The following is an 18768-nucleotide window of genomic DNA, read 5'->3' on the forward strand; positions in this document are numbered from 1 at the left end:
GGCCCGTTGTGTAACGGGGAGTGATGCTGGTGCCTGCCTGTCCTGGGCACGGAGCAAGGGAACAACAGGAGCCGGGAGCTTGGGATCCCCTGATACACACCCAGAGTGTCCCTGACCCCCTTGGATAGAGAGCAAAGGAGCCCGGGGGGATCTGAGCACTTTAAGAGGGGTTTGGAGCCTCTGAAAGAGTTTGGACACTCAAGAAGCTGCTTGGGGCCTAAAAACCTTAATCTGGAGCCTAAAACTGAAGCACTTGGATCAGGAAAGGAGACTTTGAGCTAAAGCTGAGCTTTTGGAGCCTGGGAATGAGGCTGCGAAGCCCAAAATGAGGCTTTAGAAGGTGAGGGAAAGCAGGGGGTGAAGCCTCCCCAGGCCAGGGGGCTCCTTAAGGACCACGTTGATAAGAGAAAGGCATATCCCAAGGGTCTCCTTTAGCTTTTCCCTGTGGGAAGCTGGGGATGTGCTCTGGCTCCTATGCTTTGCATGGAGCTTGCCTCTTGCTGTGGATCCTCCAGCCCAGCTTCCCTTCCCCAAACCCAGTGGGAGCTTGTGCTGAGCTTTAAGCCAAGCCAAGCTTAGGGAAGCTCAGTTTTGATCCCAACATGCATTAAACCTCTCCCTAGGCCAGCAGGGATGGGGGGGGATGGGAATGGGATATCCCAATCCATTGCCCGGAGCCGGGGATGGCTTTTCCAAAGGATGCTTCCTGGGACTGAGTCGCCCCATGGAAAAACCCATAGAGCAGCAGGAAGATGTGAATCACCCCAAGCACAGAGCCAGGCTTTGGGAAAGCTTTTATTGGAAGCCCCATTGGGATCACTTCTTGCGGTGCTGCTTGGTGGGGCAATCCCTGAAGAACTCATTGAAGCCCATGGTGATGCAGGCCAGGAAGCAGACGTACTCCTTGAAGTCCACCTCGCTGTCCTTGTCGTGGTCCAGGTCGTTCATGAGCCTCTTGAACTCAGCATCATCCATTTGCTTCTATGGAGGGGGGAAAGTGGGGTTTGGGGTGCACGGATGAGTGAGGTGCTCCCCATCCAGCCCCACTGCTCACAAGGAAGCCTTGGCTTCCATCCCCATGGGTTCAAGGAGAAGGGGATGCAGAGATGGGGGGTGCTGGCATGGGGACAGCAAATACACCTCTTGGGCATGAAGGAACTGGGCTAAAACATCTCTCCTCCCAGTTTTAAAGGGAATTAAGGGTTAAGCCCAATATAAACCAGTGAAATTGGAGCAGGCTTCTCTTTGCCAAACCAAATCTTGGTGTGAGCACAAGAAAACCAAGTTTCCTTTGGGTCCAAGAATGTTCCAGCTCAGATCCTCCTGGTTTCATCCTGCCTTTTGTGACATACAGGGACAGGACAAGGGCGAATGGCTTTAAACTGAGAGGGGAGGTTAAGATGGGGTCTGGGGCAGGTCTTCCCTAAGGGGGTGATGGGGAAGCTGCCCCATCCCCGGTTGCTTGGAGCAACCTGCTCTAGCAGAAGCTCTAAGATCTCTTCCCATCCAAACCATCCCATGGTTCCACATAGGCTGCATCCCTCAGTGTGATCCATGGGAAGACCCAAGGCTGGTTTGCCCCCCCCAGCAAAGGGATTCATCCCACACTTACGCTCCCAAAGACAGGCAGCTCCTTGTTGAGCAGCTCCTTGAGCTCCTGCTTGCTCAGCTTGTACTTGTCCCCTTCCTTGCCCGAGTACTTGTGGAAGGTGGTGACCATCATGGCCAGCGCCTGCTCCAGGGGAGATGCCATCGCCAGGCTCCTGTGTGCCTGCAGCCCAGAGCACAGATGGGCTCAGGGATGGGGATGGCTCCGATCCCCTGATGATCCTAAGGCAGGATGCTCAGAGGGGTGATGGGGAGGAAGGGGAGCAGACACTCACCAGGGAGCAGGCAGCAGTGAGCAGTCAGGATGCTGCAGCTGGGGCTCGATGGGCATTTATAGCCCAGCTCTGGTGGCACAGCCCATGGAGCCCTCTTGCCTCCGGGCTTCCCATGCAGGTGCTCTCATCCACACCTCATTTTTGCCTATCGAGCCGAGTGATCCCATTAGGAACAGGTGGATGGGTTTGGGTGCAGGCCCCATGGGGGAGGCTGGGGATGGAGGCACAAAGGGATGGGGCATCCCTTGGGGCTCCTCAGCCCATCTCCTGCCTTGTAGTGATGGGACAAGAGGGAATGGGTTGAAACAGGAACAGGGGATGTTCAGGCTGGATATAAGGAAGCTCTTCCCTGTGGGGGTGGTGGGACACTGGAATGGGTTAAAGGGAGAAGCTGTGGCTGCCCCATCCCTGGCACTGTTCAAGGGCAGCTTGGATGGGGCTTGGAGCATCCTGCTCTACTGGAAGGGGTCCCTTCCACTGGCTTGAAACTGGATGAGCTTCCAGCTCCCTTCCAACCCATTCCATGGGTCTATGATCACTGCACTGTCCCCCACACCAAGGGGTTCCTTTCCAAGACAGATGGTCCCAAGCACACACACACACTCTCCCCCCCCCCCCCCCCAATGCAATTTAATGTGTTCCACAGGGGGTTGGGGAGGTGACAGTGGTTTTATTGAAGCCATAGGGCTCGATGCTGCCTGGCTTCAGTGTAGAAGCCAATGCAGAGCCTGATCAAGCAGCCCATTGATGTCCATCGTGTTTTCCTTGCCCTCCAGGTCCTCCATGCGCTTGTTCCTGGCACCAGGAGTCATGGATGGTGCCCCCCCCCCCCCCCGGCCATGGCACCAACCTCAAGGGGTGGGCTCAGTTTCAGAGCCCTCCTTACCCCCCCCAGACCTTCCCCAGTGGTGGGGAGAGATGGGATGAGCCAGGCACACAATGTGCCCCATGTCCCTGCAGCCTGTCCCTGGCACACACATCCCTCCTGCCTGCTCCAGACAGCAGGAATACGGTGCCTGCGGGAACACCCAACCAGCATGGACAGAGGCTGCTCCATCCCAGCCCGGATGCCTGCACTCTGCACAGGGGGGGGCACATCCTGAGCTGGGTCCATGCCTGTCCCTAGTCCCGTGTGAGCGCTGGGCGCAGCCGAGCCCCGCTCAGCCCCATAACCAGCCTGTGAGTCACCAGCCCTGCCCTCGCCCAGCGGGATTCCTGCTCCATGACTCAGCCGCAGCCCTGCCCATGACCGCATCCCATGGGAACACCGCCGGGACCCCCGGGGCTGCAGGAACCAGCGATGCTCCGGGTGGGAAGCGGATTGGGAACGGCTGGAAGGGGATCCCGGCTCCAAGGGGCTGCCCTGGGAATGGGGCTCATGGGGGGGGCCGGTTCCCTGCTCACAGACCCAGGGATGAGGCCGATCCCAGTGGAAAATCCCCAGCAGGAGCCAGTGCTGCTGGGCTGATGCCAGCGATGGGGACACCACAGGGATGCTGCAGCGCTTCCCACCGGGATATCCCGGCACAAGTGGGGCCTCGGAGCCTTTCCCATCCCGGAGCGGGGGGGACACACTCCATGTGCCGAGATTCATTCCCAACGCACCCCATGGATGTGGGGCAGGCAGCGGATGGATGCGGGGCTGCAGCGTCCGGATGGACCCCTCAATGGGGCCATGAACAGGGTCCCCCCGTGGTGTGGGGCAGCAGCATCCGCGCCCAGCGCCGCAGGCAATGGGTTTGGGTGCTATGGGGCTGGGAGGCCGCGGTGTCTGCTGACACCTTGGGGTGGCTTGGGGGCTCTGGGGACAGGGCAGACCCCTCCCTCCGCCCCACACGTGTCCCCATAGCGCACGGGGGGAAGGCAGAGCCTCAGCATCACCGGCTGCTCCTCCGTTCTTTATTGCTGCAATAAATAAGGCCGAGTGGTGCCGGCCGGATGGGACCGCAGCTCCCCGAGCCTGAAGGACACCAGCGGGGCAGAGCCTGCACCAGCTTGGGCAAGGGGAAAGGACCCTTCATCCCATAGGAAAACCCCATCCCTTGGGAGGGGTCTGGGCTGTGATGGGCTGTGTGCCCCAGAGAACAGCCAGAACTCATGTCCTGGCTGAGGAGAAGCCCATCCCATGGCTCCTTGCCCAGCGAGGGCTTGGGGGTGAGGATGAAGGCAGGGATAGCACAGCCCAAGGCCCCCCCGAGGCTGCCATGGCCTCGCACCCCCCAACTCCCACCCATAGGTTCCTCCCACCCCATCACACCCTGGCATGGCTCTGGGAGACCAGGGTGCCCCAGGGCGAGCAGGGGGCTCGGGGATGGGCTTAGCAATGGGACTGGGGGAGAAGCAGGGAGGGATGGAGGAGCAGGAGGTGATGGAGGAGCAGGAGGTGATGGAGGAGCAGGAGGTGATGATGGGGGCTCTGCCGGAGCCACTACTTGGTGTGCTTGACGCTCTGCTCCTGCTGGCGGATGATCTGGGCGATGGGGCTGGCGATGCCGCCTATCAAGGTCCAGTATTCCTCGAAGCTGATGCGTCCGTCCTTGTTCTCATCCAGGTCACAGATGAGTTTATCGGCCGCGCGGCGATTCCCGGTGTCCTGAAGGGGAAGAGACGGGACAGGGCTCACACCGGGACCAGGGGATGTGGGGTTCGGGGGGGGGGGGTCCGGAGCTCACCGTGAGCATGTGGTTGAGCTCACAGCTCAGCATCTTGCGGAAGTCCTTCTTGCTGATGCGTCTTGGCTTCTTGCAGCAGCACCTGCGGCTCGAGTACTTGTCGAAGTTGTTCACCAGCACCTGGACAGCCCATTCCAGCTCCGTGCACTCGGCCATCGCTGCCTGTGGGGGGGCAGGGATCAGCCATGGGGAGCTGGGAGCCTCCGTGTGCCCCTCATAGGGGAGGGCAGAGGGGAAGGAGTCTGCTCTGGAGCCAGGCTGAGGGAGTCTGGACAGGAGAGGGATCCTGAGAGCAGCTCCAGGGCCGGAAACATGGAGAGGGGCCTGGGACAATGGGATGCAGGGACAGGCCAAGGGGAATGGCTTGAACCTGCCTGAGGGGAGATGGAGGTGGGATCTGAGGATGCTCTTCCTCCCTGTGAGGCCACTGGGACACTGGGATGGGTGCAATGGGGAAAGTCTGGATGCCCCATCCCTGGCAGTGCTCCAGGAGCATCCTGCTCCAATGGAAGCTGTCCTTGCCCATGGAGCTGGATGAGCTTTAAGCTCCCTTCCAACCCAACCCATTCCCTGTATGGGGGTCACCACAAGCCCCATCCCAGGCAAACCCCAGCCTCTATGGAACAGCCCCATAGGGGCAGCAGTGCCCATGTGCAGGCTCTGCTCTGTGCCCCTGCCCCACACCATCAGCCCCTCCTGCCCCTCGGGGCGGCCACCTCCATGCGTGGGTCGGGGCAGTCATTACGGGGCCGTGTGGGGCTGCGGCTTCCCAGGGCTCCATAGGGAGGAGCTGTGCGATGGGATGAGGGCAGGAATTACCGGCCAGCCCTCCTCTTGCTTCACCGCACCGGGAACACCCTGCCCAGGGCAGGTCTGGATCTGCCCCAGCCCCCCCCATCCCACAGCATCCCCAAAGCCCAGCTCCAATCCTGCCTCTGCTCGATGTCCTGGGTCCCCTTCCCTCTTCCCGGTGGGTTCCAAGCTCGTTCCTATGGATGGACCCAACAGGATGGGCCTTGTCACGGGGTCTGGTGGCCGCATCCTGCACAGGATGCAGGCAGGGACGGGAACTGCGTCACCTTGTCCGGCCTCGGCTCTTTCCTGCCCTGCCGATGGCAGGGACTGGGCTGAGCTGGGAATGCTGTTCCCAGTCAGTTCCACATCCACGCTGACCTCCACCAGTCCATGGCGACCATCGCGGCACTGCAGGAAGCCAATGGGGCAGCACAAATGGCCCCAAAGGGGTGTCCCAACGTTCCCCACTCAGGGCATCATCTGGGAGGGTGTCTCCATCCTGGAAGCAGGCAGGACCTGCCCCATGCCCCACACTTGCCTCGGGTCCCTTCTCCCTTTGCACTGATCCTTCCCAGTCCAGCTCCAGGCCGGGGTCATCAGAACCTCATTGTGGTGACAGGAGACACGAGGCTCATGCTCATCCTGCATCCCTTGGCATGGCCGGTGCCCTCCTGAGCCATCCGTGTGCCCTCCTGAGCCATCCGTGTGCCCATGGAAGCCTCTGCTGGGCCTGTAGCCCCAGTTTGCAGGGCACTGGGAGCTGGAGCCACTCCCAGGAGACCTCCAGCCCCGACCCTTCCTCACCAGCAGCACCAGTGGGTGCAGACCCCACACTGGTATCACCAGTCCCCAGCCACCAGCATCCAGCCCATCCCCAGGGCATCGTGGCTGCTGCTTCACTGCTGACTCACAGCTCCAGCTGCTGCCTGCATCCCGGCCCCACCACGAGCCCCCGAGGCCAGGCCAGGGCATGGGGACACTGTCCCCATAGGGGGACAAGGGGACGAGGCTGCCCATGGTCCCCTTCTTCCTTCACCTCTCCCTCTTCTTCCTCACATGCTCCCCAGTGCCCAAAGCAGGAGGCAGATATCCCTATTCCAGGGGCCAGACCTGCACCACCCCCCCATGTGCTGCCCCTCCATAGGCAGCAGAGCTCCATGGAACCTGCTGAGCCCCACACTGGACCACACACCCCCTTGCATCCATCGGGTCCCCTTCATCCCGGCCCCATGGGCTGCTGAAGGGCTCAAGGGGACTCCAGCACCGCCATGTTCCTGCACGTCCCTGCTGGAACATTCCCACCCGTGTATCCCGATGCCGGGTTCCCGATCCCCACCTCAGAGCCCGTGTGGGTCCTGCTGTGTCCGTCTGTCCCCGCTCCGCAGCGCGGTCAATGGGAGCCGCTGGCACCGCTCTCTGCTCACCTCGCACCCATAGCATGGGGCCCAGTGGGGCTTTTAAAGAGGCTCCCACCCCTCCCTGACGTTCCGGGGGCGTTCCCAGCCTGGAGCTCACCTGGGACATGGCTCCTGTGGTTGCAACACCACAGACGGGTTGGTGCGAGCAGGGACGTGCAGCAGGATCCGGCTCCTGCTCCTTCCCATGCACGGAACAGGGGAGAGGGAAGGAGTTGGGGACCCCCCCACGGACCCCATTATCCAGAAGGGGTATTGGGATCCCATCCAGCCCACGCACCACCCGAAAGCTCAGCTGCTCCATCCCCCAGTGCATCCCATCACCCATCCTACTCAAACCACCCACTATGGGCCTGGTGTGGGACAGGAGCTGCCCCACAGGGTGAACCCCCCACACTGATTTGAACCAAAAGCCCTTGTTTTGGGCTGGGCTTTGTGGTGCTGGAAGCATCAGCACCAGCTCCAAGCAGAGCTTTCTCCGGCTCTCAGCCATCCCTTCCAGCTCTTTTCCACTGGTAGCTGTGCTTGTGGAGTCACCTCCATCATTAATTGTCCCAGCAAATTGTACCCTTGTACCAGAGCACTGGTGCCATGATCTGATGCAAGATGAGATAGGGCCTTATTGGGAGATGCCTATTTAAGGATGCACTGTAGGAAGGGATCTATTCCGGGCAGGAGCCACCTGCTCCGAGGACCTTTAGGGACACCCCAGATGTGTCATCCAGAGCCTCTCCATTGGCTTCCCCCTAATCTCGGTTGGGAGGAAGCCGTCGGCTCTCGACCGAGATGCTCCCGTATCGTTGATGCAAGAGCTTGGAGGGTGGGAATCCCTCCCGGAGCCGCAGGCAAACAGCTCAGCTCTGAATCACAGCCCTCATTATCCTCCTGGGCCTGGCAGATGTCACAACCACATCCAGGCCCTTCTTTTTACAGGCATCCAGGGCGTGTGCATGTGCTGGGAGCAGCCACGTACCCTCCGCAGCCATCACAGGGCACTGCCCCATGTGTGTGGGGCTCCCTGCTCTGTGCCCACCAGCTTGGGAGCACTTTGTGTCCCATAGGGAAGGGGTGACAATGAGAGCCAGCCCTGGGGGCTGTGGTGATGGTTGTGATGGTGCTCACGGCATGGACGATGTGTTGCATGGCATTGCCTGCATGGTCAACGTTGGCTCCCCAAGGGCACCGACCACCTTGGTCTGAGCTGTTCCTATCACCCCAAGGGCTTTCCATCAACAACACATCCTTATCAAGGCTGCCTCATGCTGCAGGAATCCCAGGGCTCCGACAGCTCCGTCATGCCAAGGAGCCGGTCTCCCAACCACAAATGGGAGGCACGTTCCCAGCCTGGTGCTGGGAAGAGGATCCCGGAGCCTTGGTTCCCCTTTTCCCCCATCATCACCCCAACCATCTGACACATTTCCTGCCTCGTCAAGCACACCCCACACCTCTCTGCTTCATTGCCATGGATGTTGCCAAGGCAGGGACAAGAAACAGTCATTCCCATTGTGAAATCCAGCCCAAGGTGAGAGGAGACACAGGTGGCCATGGCTGAGCCGCGGTGTGGGTGCTGCTGCCACCATGGCCCTGCTGCCACCATGGTCCTGCTGCCACCATGGTCCTGCTGCCACCATAGCCCTGCTGCCACCATGGCCCTGCTGCCACCATGGCCCTGCCTCGGCTCCTATCACCTTTGGGTTGGGTTTGTTCACCTTTGGGGTTGTCCCTGCAGCACCAACACTGCTGAGGTCCCTCCACTAGCTCTGGTTCAGGGGTCTGCATCCCATGGAGGCTCCTCCAGGACACAGCACAGTGGGAATGGTGCAGTGGGAGAGGGAATAGGGGATAACTCACAGCGCTCGGCACCTTTCAAGCCCATTTTTGGCCCCCATGCACTCAGCCCCATCCCAATGAGCCACTTTGTGGCCTTCACTGCTTTCCAGTGTGCCGCAGTGACAGCGAAATCCCACATCCTGTGACATGGGGTTCGTGCTGCTGGATCCTCAGCTCCTTCTGAGCCCATGCCCCGAGTTTTGGGGGTGCCTGGTCCGTGCACACCACATGGTTCTGCTTGTGGGGTGCCCTCAAATGGGACCACTGGGCAGGAGCCACCCCAGGAATCAAGAACCATTACAGCAACCTGCATTCCCCCAGGACCATGATCACCCACAGCATCCCCTGTACCTCACATCCCTTGTACCCCCCAGCATCCCCTGTACCCCACAGCATCCCCTGTACCCCCCAGCATCCCTTGTACCCCACAGCATCCCTTGTACCCCACAGCATCCCTTATACCCCCCAGCATCCCCTGTACCTCACAGCATCCCTTATACCCCCCAGCATCCCCTGTACCCCCCAGCATCCCTTGTACCTCTTCAGCATCCCCTGCACCCCCAAAGCATCCCTCGTACCCTAAGCTCAGCACTGGGCCCAGCAGGGCTGTGCAGCCCAGCAGTAGTGATGCTCAGAGCCATGGTGGCTGCAGCCCCATCCCTCCTGTCCCCCCTTTCCCTCTCCCACCAAGGACAAGCAGGGTCACCCCATCCTGGCTGGGATTTTCCAGTGTTTTCCTTTATTAACTTATACAAAACTGGTTGCAAGCTGGTAACAACCCGTCACCATCCCAGCCCCGAGCCCAGCCAGGGGCCAGCAGCCCTCAAGAGGGGCAAATGGGGGAGCATCCCCCCTGGCTTAGCACCCCCAAAACCTGGCCAGGCACAAGGCACCACAGTCCCTGCCCTGCGGGAAGAGCAGGAACAACCCCCAGGCCAGGCATGGAGACCCTGATGCTGGCCCTGGCACTGGGGTACCCTGGAGGTGCTGGAAGCACAAGGCACAGGGGGTCCCATCAGTGGCAGGGGGACGAGCCCCAACATCCGAGGGATCTGGGGGGGGAAGCAGCTGAGTCCCTCTCGCTGTGATGCTCTGGGGCTGGGGGAGCTGCAACCGGAGGCGTCTCAGGGCCGGAGGTGGGATAACCCCTGGGATAAAGGCTCTGGAGCAAAGGGAGAAGGAGGCTCCAGAGCCGGAGCCAGGAACCCCCTTTACCACACCCGTGCTGGGGATGGGAAGGGAGGTGTCCGGATGGGAAGGAGAGGGCAGGAATGGAGCCGGGGAGGGGGATCCCTCCGCCCCGGGTAGGGATGCAGGAGGAGATGAGTCCCGGCAGGACAGTGTGGTGCATCCCAGGCGCATCCCACCGGGACCAGCAGCCTCCTCCGGGTCTGTGTGCAGAGCCTGAGGCCTCGGGCGCCTTCCCGTCCCCCCACCGCCCTCTACTTCCTCCGGCAGCCCTTGGCTGCATCCCCCATCATGTCCCAGTACTCCCCAAACTCCAGCTTGGCCTCGTCAGGGTCTCCCATGCACTCGATCTTCTCTTCCAGGGGTCCAACACACTGCAGCGGGAGGGGGGAAGAAAGCATTGGGGTGAGATGGAGATGGGGGGTCCCACAGGCAGCCCCTGCCCCCCCTGCCCACACCAGGGCTCTGCTCTCACCTTCCCCAAGTGGGGCAGCTTCTGCACCACCAGCTCCTGCATCTCGTTGGGGGTCAGGTATTCCTTCTGGCCCTTCACTGCATAGCAATGGAACTGGTTGATGACGGTCTCGATGGCGCGTTCCACATCAGTGAGCTCCTGGCAGTCCTGAGCAGGGAAACAGGGACACTCAGACAGGAGCCCCCGAACAGATGTGCCAGATGTTCTACCCATGAACTACATGGTGAGCCCCTTATCCACATAACCCCTTCAGCACAGAGGGGAGACCCCTTCTTAGAGTAAGGCCTCACTGCACAGAGGCGAGGCCCCCGTACAGCTGCAAGACCCTCCATCCAGATGTGATACCCTCTGTACTGGTGCGAAACCAGTCTATACAGCTGCAAGACCATCCTGATGCCAGACCTCTCCATACAGATGTGAGACCACTCTATAGATTCATGACCACTCCATACCCATGCCAGACCACTCCGTCCAGATGTGAACTCCACCATCCAGATGTCAAACCCCCATCCAGATGTTGCATCCCTCCATACAAGCTCTCCCATCCTCAGCCCCCCCGTACCCCCCACCTTGCTGTGCCTCCCCTCCCTGCAGCCTTGTCCCCCCCTGCCCCTGCTTGCCCAGGCTGCTCCCTGCCCGGGGCCAGCCAGGCTCCGCCACCCCGGCGTCTACACCCAGAGCGCGGGGGCCGCGCTGCCGTCCGGACTGGTTCTTCCTCTCCTTTGCACAAGTGATGGATGGAGGCAATGAGTCAGTGCTGGGCTGGGGCTCGGAGCAGCAGGAGCCCCATTGGGGCTGCAGAACACCCCCCCAACCCCGTTTCCCAAGCAGGTTTTGGGGGGGCAGAGCCCCGTGCTCGCAGCATCCCCATCCACTCAATGCTAAAGCCATGGTGGGAGGGAAGCGGAGGTGATTCACTCGGCATCTGCGGTTTCCCCTTGCAATGCTCTCAAACCACATCAGGCAAAGGCCTTTAGGAAGAAGGCAACAATCTTCAGAGCCTCAGCCCCGGCCAGATCCTGCTCAGGTGCAAAGGGGCAGCCCCTGTTGAGAGCCGAGGACAACAGGAGCCTTTCTGCCATGGGGCATCCTCGGAGGGGTCGCAAGGAGCAAGCTCAGCTCCCGAAGGCACATCCATGGGAGCTGCCTCCTTCCCTGAGCTTCCAAGCGGCTCCAAGCCCAAACCAGCCCCTCGGCTCCTCCACTGCCTCCAGGATGCTGCTCGGAGCCAGCCCATCCTCAGGGATGGATCCTGCACCCACATCCCAATGGGGTCCCGGCCCTCCCATTGCCACCAACAGCATCGCTCCTGGACCTTGCGCTTCTTGCGGCAGTTGCACTGGCCCATGGCTGCTCCGGCTCCTCACTGGTGCTGCTGGGCTGTCCTCTCCAAGGGAGCTGCAGGAGAGAGCCGGGCTCAGCAATGGGATTGGGAGGGAAGGTTCCCGTCCGTCAGCGCAGGGATGGGATGCGGGAGCTGCCGGGACACGTCCCAATGGGAACGAGTCATGGCAAAGCCAACGGGAGCAGGATGGGTCTGCTGGGAACCCCCATCCCCTGTGCTGGTGCCGGGTCACTCACCTGCTGCCGGGGCTGTGCTGCTGTGCGCGGGCTGTGGTGCGCAGGGGTTTTATACTGGGAGGTGTGAGTGGGAGCTCCCGGCTGCGGTGTGGGGCAAGGCCTGATCCCGAGCCTGGCCCTAAGCCAGCGTGGGGCTGGAACCGCCTCCTTCCAGCCACAGGGATGGCTCCAATAGGCAAGGATGGGATGGTTGGAGCCGCGTGGGAACAGCCGCCGGGTACCCCATGGAGGGGGTTGGGGGGTCCCCAGCAATGCCAGGGTCTGGGAGCTGGGTGCTGCCAATGGAACCGGTTCGAGGGTTCCCAGCAATGCCAGGGTCTGGGAGCTGGGTGCTGCCAATGGAACTGGTTTGGGGTCCCCAGCAATGCCAGGGTCTGGGAGCTGGGTGCTGCCAATGGAATCGGTTTGGGGGTCCCAACAATGCCAGGGTCTGGGAGCTGGATGCTGCCAATGGAATCGGTTTGGGGATCCCCAGCAATGCCAGGGTCTGGGTCCTGCCAATGGAACTGGTTTGGGGTCCCCAGCAATGCCAGGGTCTGGGAGCTGGATGCTGCCAATGGAACCGGTTTGGGGGTCCCAACAATGCCAGGGTCTGGGAGCTGGATGCTGCCAATGGAATCGGTTTGGGGATCCCCAGCAATGCCAGGGTCTGGGTCCTGCCAATGGAACTGGTTTGGGGTCCCCAGCAATGCCAGGGTCTGGGAGCTGGGTCCTGCCAATGGAACTGGTTTGGGGGTCCCAACAATGCCAGGGTCTGGGAGCTGGATGCTGCCAATGGCAGCTCAGTTTGGGGCATTGGGAGATGCTGCTCCCACCAATGCTACCCAAGGGGATGAGCACTGATGCTGTGGAGGTGCCAAGGCTGGAGGTGGTCCTGAGCTCCACCCCAGCCCCACATCCCTGCCGCCCATTGGGGTTGCACTGAGCAGGAAGGTGTTTGTGGGTGTAGGGGGGGCAGAGGTGGTTTGGGAACGGCCCCATCACCACAAGAGCACAGTGAGCCCCAGCCCGCACAGTGTGGTGGTGATGGGGTGATGCAGATGGGTGCCCAAACCAGAGCCCCTCAGTAGGACCAGCAGTGATGCTCAGGCTCAGGGGATGCTCCTTTATTAGCTCGGCTATGGAGGAGATTCCCACCAGCTCCATCACTGCTTCCCAGTGTCCTCCCTCCTTATGGCCTTGGCCACCTCCCCCATGAGCTTCCAGTACTCGCTGAACTCCAGCTCATGGTCCTTGTTCACATCCAGCTCCTGCATCTTCTCCTCCAGGGAAGGGATGTCCTGCAGGGAGAACAGGGGCAGGCTCAGTCCTGGTGCCCAGCGGGATGGGAATGGGGGTGGGAAAGGAATGGGGAAGAGAATGGGGAATGAATGGGGAAAGGGAAAGGGATGGAATGAGGATGGGGGTGGGGATGGGATGGGGATGGAGCTGAGGATGGAGATGAGGATGGGGATGATGGTGGGGATGGGGATGGGATGGAGATGGGGATGGAGATGAGGATGAGGATGGTGGTGGGGTTGGGGATGGGGATGGGTTGGAGATGGTTGTGTATGGGGATGGAGGTTGGATGCAAGTGGGGATGGGGATGGGGATGGGGATGGGGATGGGATGGGAAGGGGACGGACACAAGGATGAGCACGGGGGCAGCAGGAGCTGCTGCTCACTCTTGCTCACACACCCCAGGGTACCAGAGCAGCCCCCACCCCCCCCCAGGCTCTGCCCCTCTCACCTGCACCAGGCTGGGCAGCTGGAGCTGCACCAGGGCCCTGAACTGGTCGGGGGTCATGGAGCCCTCCTGCCCTGCGCAGCTGAGGAACGTGGTCACCAGCTTCTCTATGGCCTCCTCCAGCTGGGTCAGCTCCATGGGGCAGGGCAGAGGTGTGGGGCTGGCAGGGTCAGAGGCATGGGGGGGATGGATGGGGAGAAGGGGACCCCTCTCCCCCAGCCCAGGGCGCAGGGGGGAGCAGGGCCCGTGAGTGCTCCGGTGCCATGGGGCACATGGGGAACGGATGGGGACACAGCCGAGGTTTCCTGCTGCAAACACAGGGGCCGGGGCTGTTCCTTACGGGAATTCCCTACTTACCCCTGGCTCCTGCAGGCAGAGGAACTGCAGACCGGCCTCAGCACCCCCCCCCCCCCGGGAGGTTTCAGACCCTATGGGAGGTTTCAGACCCGTGTTTCCCCCTCTCTGTGCCTCTGGAATAGGGCTTCCTGTTGTAGCCGGATTGACGGAGGCACCGGCACTGCCCGGACGCACCCACGTCCTCCTCTGCTCCCTCCCCATTGTGGGCAATGGATCAAGCTCAGTGTGATGTGAACCTGGGCTCCAGGGCACTGATGGGATGCTCCAGGATGGCACCAGGATGCAGAGGGGACACAGCGGGTTCATCTCAGCATCTCCGGGCTCAAGCATCCCATAGGGATTGAGCATCCCAAGTGTTCATCCCTAAGTGCATCCCTGCAGGCTGCACTGGGCTGAGGCCCCAGCACCCTGGCATTCCCGGTGGCACATCCCAGGCTGTGATCCGGCCATGGGGACCCGCAGGGAGTGAGAGTTGTGACTCAGCCACCCACGGCCATCACCCCTATTAACAGTGGGCTTTGTGGGAATTAATTAATCCACATTAATGAGGGGGTTGGATGGAGCCTTTCCCCTTTAATCATGGGGTATTTATAACATGGCAGCACTGGCACGCTTCCATCCGGGATCCGCACAGCTCCAGCCCATGGCACCGCGGTTCCCACGGCCACATCCCATGTCCCAGTGTCCCAGGTCTGACCAGTGCTGGGGGGGGTCTCATCTCTGCCCAGCACATGGCAGAGGCATCCCGGGTACCATGGCATGGGGAGCGTATCCATGGGGATATCCCCATCTCCATCCCCCCCCCCCAGCAGAGCCATGGGAAGGGGATCCCCCCCCAGCAGTGTTCTGGGGACCCACAAAGCTCACTGCTGAGCCCTGACATGTTCCCTGTGCCATAGGGATGGGAATGGGTGGCCTGGTCCCCACCCCGCACCCATCACACCAGCTCATGGGGCAGGAATTGGCTTCCTGCAGCCCCAGTCCGGTCCAATCCCTTCCCCATGATGTGGGACATGGGGACAGGACTTCCGCTGGGCCCCACGTCAGGGGACAGGGATGGTGGCTTAGGAAAGCTCCGGGTTGAGTCAGGGACAGGGACAATTGGGGTGAATCACCGGCCCCAAGAGCCAGGCGGGCCCATGACTCCCTGCCTCTGGAATTCGGGGTGCCAGGATGGGGCGAGGAGCTGCAGCAGCCCCGCCACAGGATGCGGCCCAGCCACAGGGTTGAAGTGGGGATCCCTGCTCAGGGCTGTCCCCATGGGCAGGGCACAGCCACCCATCCATAGGGATCTGGTGCTGCGGGGAGAGGGCAGAGCATCCCAGTTACCCTGTGTGTTGGGATGAGAGCACAGGCTGCAGGCGCATCCCTGGCCCCATGCATTGTCCCATTGGATCCCAACCACATGAGCTCTCAGGCCTCATTGGGCAGCCCCGATGTGAGGGATGCTCGATGCCATCCGAGCAGCTCCACAAACCCCAGGCATGGAAAAGCCTCTTCCCTGCTCCGGCAATGGGCTCAGCCCAGCCCCGGCCCCAGCAACTGGAGCAACCGGTTGAACTGGGTGCAAGTGGAGCAGTGGGGGAGCAGCAGCAGCTGAAACCTGTTCCAAGCTGTGTGCAACCCTCCTGGCACGGCCCCGGCTGCTCCCGGTGGGTAAGAGCTCATCCCAGTGCCAGCAGCGCCGGGAGCAGGACCACGGCCCCTCCATCACCTCCTCGGTGCCCGTGCGTGGCCATGGCCTGGCCTGATCCTGCTCTCCGGGATGGGAGCCGGGGTCAGACCTCAGCCCATGGTGTCCCTGTGCCACCTCACACACAGGGATCGGGGCTGTAGTTAAGCTCAGGAGCCAATGGCAATGCCCATTCCTGTCCCAGCAGCTGCATCCTAACTGGGATCAGGCTTCCGGGAAGGGGTGGCCGGATCCTGCCGTTGCCGTCGCACCAGGGATGGGACATGGCCAGTGAGTGCCACCGGCTCCTGTCCTGCTTCCCCTGGAAAAGCCTCTTCCAGGCTCTGGAGCTGGTCTTCCATAGGGATCCCGGCCCCAGGGTCCCCCCTTCGCTGCCCAGAGCCAACCTGGAGCTGTATCCTGCTGGGGAGCAGCTCCTGAGATTCCATCCAGGATGTCAGCTTCCATTTGGGACCCGCAGCTCAGTCTGGGACCCACTTTTCCATCCGGGACCCCTAATTCCAGCCAGGACCCCAATTCCATCCAGAACAACCCCCCCTTCCCAACTCAACTGCTCCATGCACAGGACAGGACCCCCCAAGACCCCAACCCCTCATGCACCGGGTGAACAGGGGTCCCCAGGCAGGGACATGGCCCTTCCCAGGCACAGGAAGTGCAGGAGCCGGCAAAGGAGGGAGCAGGATATGATCAGCCCCAGCTGAGGGCTGGAATCCGGGATAAGGAGCCTGGCACCAACCGGCTCTTGCGAAAACCCACATGGAGCAGCTCCCAGAGCACAATGGGGGGACTGGGAATGGTCCCGAGGCTGGAGGGCTCCTGCTCCGTAACCAGAGCCGGGTTATCAGCGCCTGCCATGGGGAATCCGGTTTCCCGACGGAGCCGTTGCTGCGGCAACCTCGGGGCTGGGATTGGGGAGCTCTTGTTCGCTCCACAAGAGGCTCCTCTGTGTGCGGGTCACCCGATAGCCCCCCCGGGCTCCCCCCCCGGCTCCATTGGCTCCCATTGCACGGCCCAGGACACCGGATCCAGCGGAGGGAGGAGGGATGGGATGGAGCCGGCAGTGGTGCTGAGTGATGGGGATGCCGGGATCCCACTGGGGCATCCGAGGCTCTTCCAGGAAACCCTCCCGTGGCTCTAGATGTGCTTTAAGCTCCTTCCAACCCATTCCCGTGATTCCATGATCCTATGACCCACAGGGCACAGCCTCATGGCAAAGGTCAAAGCAGGACCCAAACACCCCCAAAGTGACTCAGCATCCCCATCCCATAGCACTGATGGGGCTGGATGTGCTCCTGTCCACCAGCCTGGAGCGCTGTGGGGTGAAGCGGCCCCTGGGTACCACGGATGCGGGTTCCCTGTATCCCGGCCCCCGGCAGGGGGGCCCAGCGGTGCCAGCCGGACTGTCCAGCCCTGGTATCAGATCCTCCCGCAGGGAGGGGGCCTGGAGCTTATTTAACGGCCCCGCTTAGCCCAGCCCGGAGCACTCGGAGCAGCAGAGCTCAGGTGAGCCCAGGTCCATGGTGGGATGCAGAGATACGGACACCCCCATTGCCAGCTCTGCCCTATAGGGAAGCACAAAGGGGATGCGATTGGGGGATGCTCCTTATGGTAAAGGGGGGAGCTGGTGGGTGCCTCCCGTAACACAATGGGTGCTTCCCCGCAGCCGGAATCATGGCCTCGCAGCTGGAAGGGGCCATGGAGACGCTCATCAACGTCTTCCATCACTACTCGGGCAAAGAGGGGGACAAGTACAAGCTGAGCAAGAAGGAGCTGAAGGAGCTGCTGCAGAGCGAGCTGGGCTGCTTCCTGGAGGTAGGGATGCTATGGGATGCGATGGGATGCGATGGGATGCGATGGGATGCAGGGAGAGGGGTCCCCCTTTTCCTTCCTATGTTATGGGGCATTCAATGCTGATGCTGTCACACACACCCCAAAACGCAGACCCAGAAGGACACGGGAGCCGTGGAGAAGATCATGCAGGACCTGGATGAGAACGGCGATGGGGAAGTGGACTTCCAGGAGTACGTGGTCCTGGTGGCCGCCCTGACCGTGGCCTGCAACACCTTCTTCTGGGAGAGCGCCTGACCCCATCCCGGCTGAGCACCCCAAAGCACAGAGCATCCTGTCCCCAGCTCCCCTCCGCTTCCCAGCCCGCAGCATCCCACTGGGATCCAGCTCCATAATAAAGGCAGCCCTGTCAGGTCCTGCTCTTCCAGGTGTCCCCTTCCTTGGGGATACCCTCCTAAGCCATAGGGAAAAGCCACCTGAGGGCATCCCGGTGCCTCCATCGCACCCTGCCCTAGAGGGTCTCACCCATTGGGGTGCAGGACATGGCCGGGGGGGTGTGGGGGGCAATGCGGGGCTATGGGGGTCCGGGATGGGGGGGGCAATACGGGGCTATGGGGCTGGGGCACGTCCCGGGCACCGCACCCCATGGGGCCGGAGGAACCGGTTCCTATGGGCTCGGCCAGCGGGAGCGGGGCCAGCGGCGCCCGGACCGGCAGCGCCACCGTCTGGGGCCGGCCCCGGGTCCGTGTCCCTGCTGCAATCAGTGCCCCTCTGTGCGGGTGTGGGACGGGAACGGGGCAGGAACCGGTTTAATGCCCAGGAGAGGAGCTCGGGGCCCTGCTCGTGTTGGGTTTGAGCCATTGAAGGGGACGGGTGGTTAAAGGAGCTTAAAGAGGAGGTGGAGGACACAGCATGGGAGGGTGTGGGAGCATCCTCTGGAGCGGGGCTGAGGGAGCCTGAAGGGGAGACCTGAGAGCAGCTCCAGGGCCTGAAGGGGCTGCAGGAAACCTGGAGAGGGGCTTGGGACAAGGGATGTAGGGACAGGCCAAGGGGAATGGCTTGAACCTGCCCGAGGGGAGATGGAGACGGGATCTGGGGCAGGAGCTGTTCCCTGTGAGGGTTTTGGGACACTGGGATGGGTTGAATGGAGAAGGTTTGGATGCCCCATCCCTGGCAGTGTTGGACGGGGCTTGGAGCAACCTGCTCAGTGGAAGGGGTCCCTGCTTTGGAGCTGGATGAGCTTTAAGCTCATCTCATCCCATCCCATCCCATCCCCATCCCCATCCCATCCCCATCCCCATCCCCATCCCCATCCCATCCCCATCCCATCCCCATCCCCATCCCCATCCCATTCCCATCCCCATC

At 61.8% G+C, this 18768-nt stretch overlaps 5 protein-coding genes across 8 annotated transcripts; 1 reads left to right on the top strand and 4 right to left on the bottom strand.

Annotated features, from left to right (window-relative positions):
- Nucleotides 1-815: 815 nt before the first annotated feature.
- LOC101873606 (protein S100-A4-like) lies at nt 816-2250 on the bottom strand. Its single transcript, XM_013130582.3, has 3 exons — nt 1884-2250; nt 1613-1771; nt 816-981 (listed from the first exon to the last, which is right to left on the bottom strand). The coding sequence occupies exons 2-3, from the start codon at nt 1751-1753 to the stop codon at nt 817-819; spliced, it is 306 nt and encodes a 101-aa protein (XP_012986036.1). The 5' UTR covers nt 1754-1771; nt 1884-2250; the 3' UTR covers nt 816.
- A 1510-nt stretch (nt 2251-3760) lies between these two features.
- On the bottom strand, nt 3761-6833 carry S100A16 (S100 calcium binding protein A16). Its single transcript, XM_005140888.4, has 3 exons — nt 6687-6833; nt 4556-4717; nt 3761-4476 (listed from the first exon to the last, which is right to left on the bottom strand). Exons 2-3 carry the CDS (start codon nt 4709-4711, stop codon nt 4312-4314), a joined length of 321 nt encoding a protein of 106 aa, XP_005140945.1. The 5' UTR covers nt 4712-4717; nt 6687-6833; the 3' UTR covers nt 3761-4311.
- A 2475-nt stretch (nt 6834-9308) lies between these two features.
- S100A14 (S100 calcium binding protein A14) lies at nt 9309-11990 on the bottom strand. The gene is made up of 4 exons (XM_005140901.3): nt 11840-11990; nt 11574-11656; nt 10259-10405; nt 9309-10157 (listed from the first exon to the last, which is right to left on the bottom strand). The coding sequence occupies exons 2-4, from the start codon at nt 11604-11606 to the stop codon at nt 10038-10040; spliced, it is 300 nt and encodes a 99-aa protein (XP_005140958.1). The 5' UTR covers nt 11607-11656; nt 11840-11990; the 3' UTR covers nt 9309-10037.
- On the top strand, nt 11959-17811 carry LOC101871484 (protein S100-A1). Of its 4 annotated transcripts, none has more exons than XM_031054688.2 (3): nt 11959-12056; nt 17279-17427; nt 17557-17811. In XM_031054688.2, the coding sequence occupies exons 1-3, from the start codon at nt 12002-12004 to the stop codon at nt 17698-17700; spliced, it is 348 nt and encodes a 115-aa protein (XP_030910548.1). In that variant the 5' UTR covers nt 11959-12001; the 3' UTR covers nt 17701-17811. The 4 variants fall into 4 exon arrangements, with proteins under 4 accessions (XP_030910548.1, XP_030910549.1, XP_030910550.1 ...); XM_031054689.2 differs by lacking the exon at nt 11959-12056 and adding an exon at nt 15482-15574; XM_031054690.2 differs by lacking the exon at nt 11959-12056 and adding an exon at nt 15511-15578.
- LOC117438050 (protein S100-A13) lies at nt 12931-14431 on the bottom strand. Its single transcript, XM_034073418.1, has 3 exons — nt 13923-14431; nt 13569-13725; nt 12931-13119 (listed from the first exon to the last, which is right to left on the bottom strand). The coding sequence occupies exons 2-3, from the start codon at nt 13701-13703 to the stop codon at nt 12985-12987; spliced, it is 270 nt and encodes an 89-aa protein (XP_033929309.1). The 5' UTR covers nt 13704-13725; nt 13923-14431; the 3' UTR covers nt 12931-12984.
- Nucleotides 17812-18768: the final 957 nt, after the last annotated feature.

This window comes from Melopsittacus undulatus (genome assembly GCF_012275295.1).
Source record: "Melopsittacus undulatus isolate bMelUnd1 chromosome 20 unlocalized genomic scaffold, bMelUnd1.mat.Z SUPER_20_unloc_1, whole genome shotgun sequence".
In the NCBI taxonomy this organism is placed as follows: Eukaryota; Metazoa; Chordata; class Aves; order Psittaciformes; family Psittaculidae; genus Melopsittacus; species Melopsittacus undulatus.

Bases quoted from the DNA above. Each gene is read 5' to 3' on its own strand.
- LOC101873606 (XM_013130582.3), bottom strand. From the start codon at position 1,753: ATGGCATCTCCCCTGGAGCAGGCGCTGGCCATGATGGTCACCACCTTC. The intron at 982-1,612 runs GTAAGTGTGGGA...CCCCCTCCATAG, and splicing joins AGCTGCCTGTCTTTGGGAGC to AAGCAAATGGATGATGCTGA.
- S100A16 (XM_005140888.4), bottom strand. From the start codon at position 4,711: ATGGCCGAGTGCACGGAGCTGGAATGGGCTGTCCAGGTGCTGGTGAAC. The intron at 4,477-4,555 runs GTGAGCTCCGGA...CTTCCCCTTCAG, and splicing joins AGCTCAACCACATGCTCACG to GACACCGGGAATCGCCGCGC.
- S100A14 (XM_005140901.3), bottom strand. From the start codon at position 11,606: ATGGGCCAGTGCAACTGCCGCAAGAAGCGCAAG. The intron at 10,406-11,573 runs GTCCAGGAGCGA...TTCCCTGCTCAG, and splicing joins ACTGCCGCAAGAAGCGCAAG to GACTGCCAGGAGCTCACTGA. The intron at 10,158-10,258 runs GTGAGAGCAGAG...CTCCCGCTGCAG, and splicing joins AGCTGCCCCACTTGGGGAAG to TGTGTTGGACCCCTGGAAGA.
- LOC101871484 (XM_031054688.2), top strand. From the start codon at position 12,002: ATGGCTCCAATAGGCAAGGATGGGATGGTTGGAGCCGCGTGGGAACAG. The intron at 12,057-17,278 runs GTACCCCATGGA...GCTTCCCCGCAG, and splicing joins CGCGTGGGAACAGCCGCCGG to CCGGAATCATGGCCTCGCAG. The intron at 17,428-17,556 runs GTAGGGATGCTA...CCCAAAACGCAG, and splicing joins AGCTGGGCTGCTTCCTGGAG to ACCCAGAAGGACACGGGAGC.
- LOC117438050 (XM_034073418.1), bottom strand. From the start codon at position 13,703: ATGGAGCTGACCCAGCTGGAGGAGGCCATAGAGAAGCTGGTGACCACG. The intron at 13,120-13,568 runs GTGAGAGGGGCA...TTCTCCCTGCAG, and splicing joins AGCTGCCCAGCCTGGTGCAG to GACATCCCTTCCCTGGAGGA.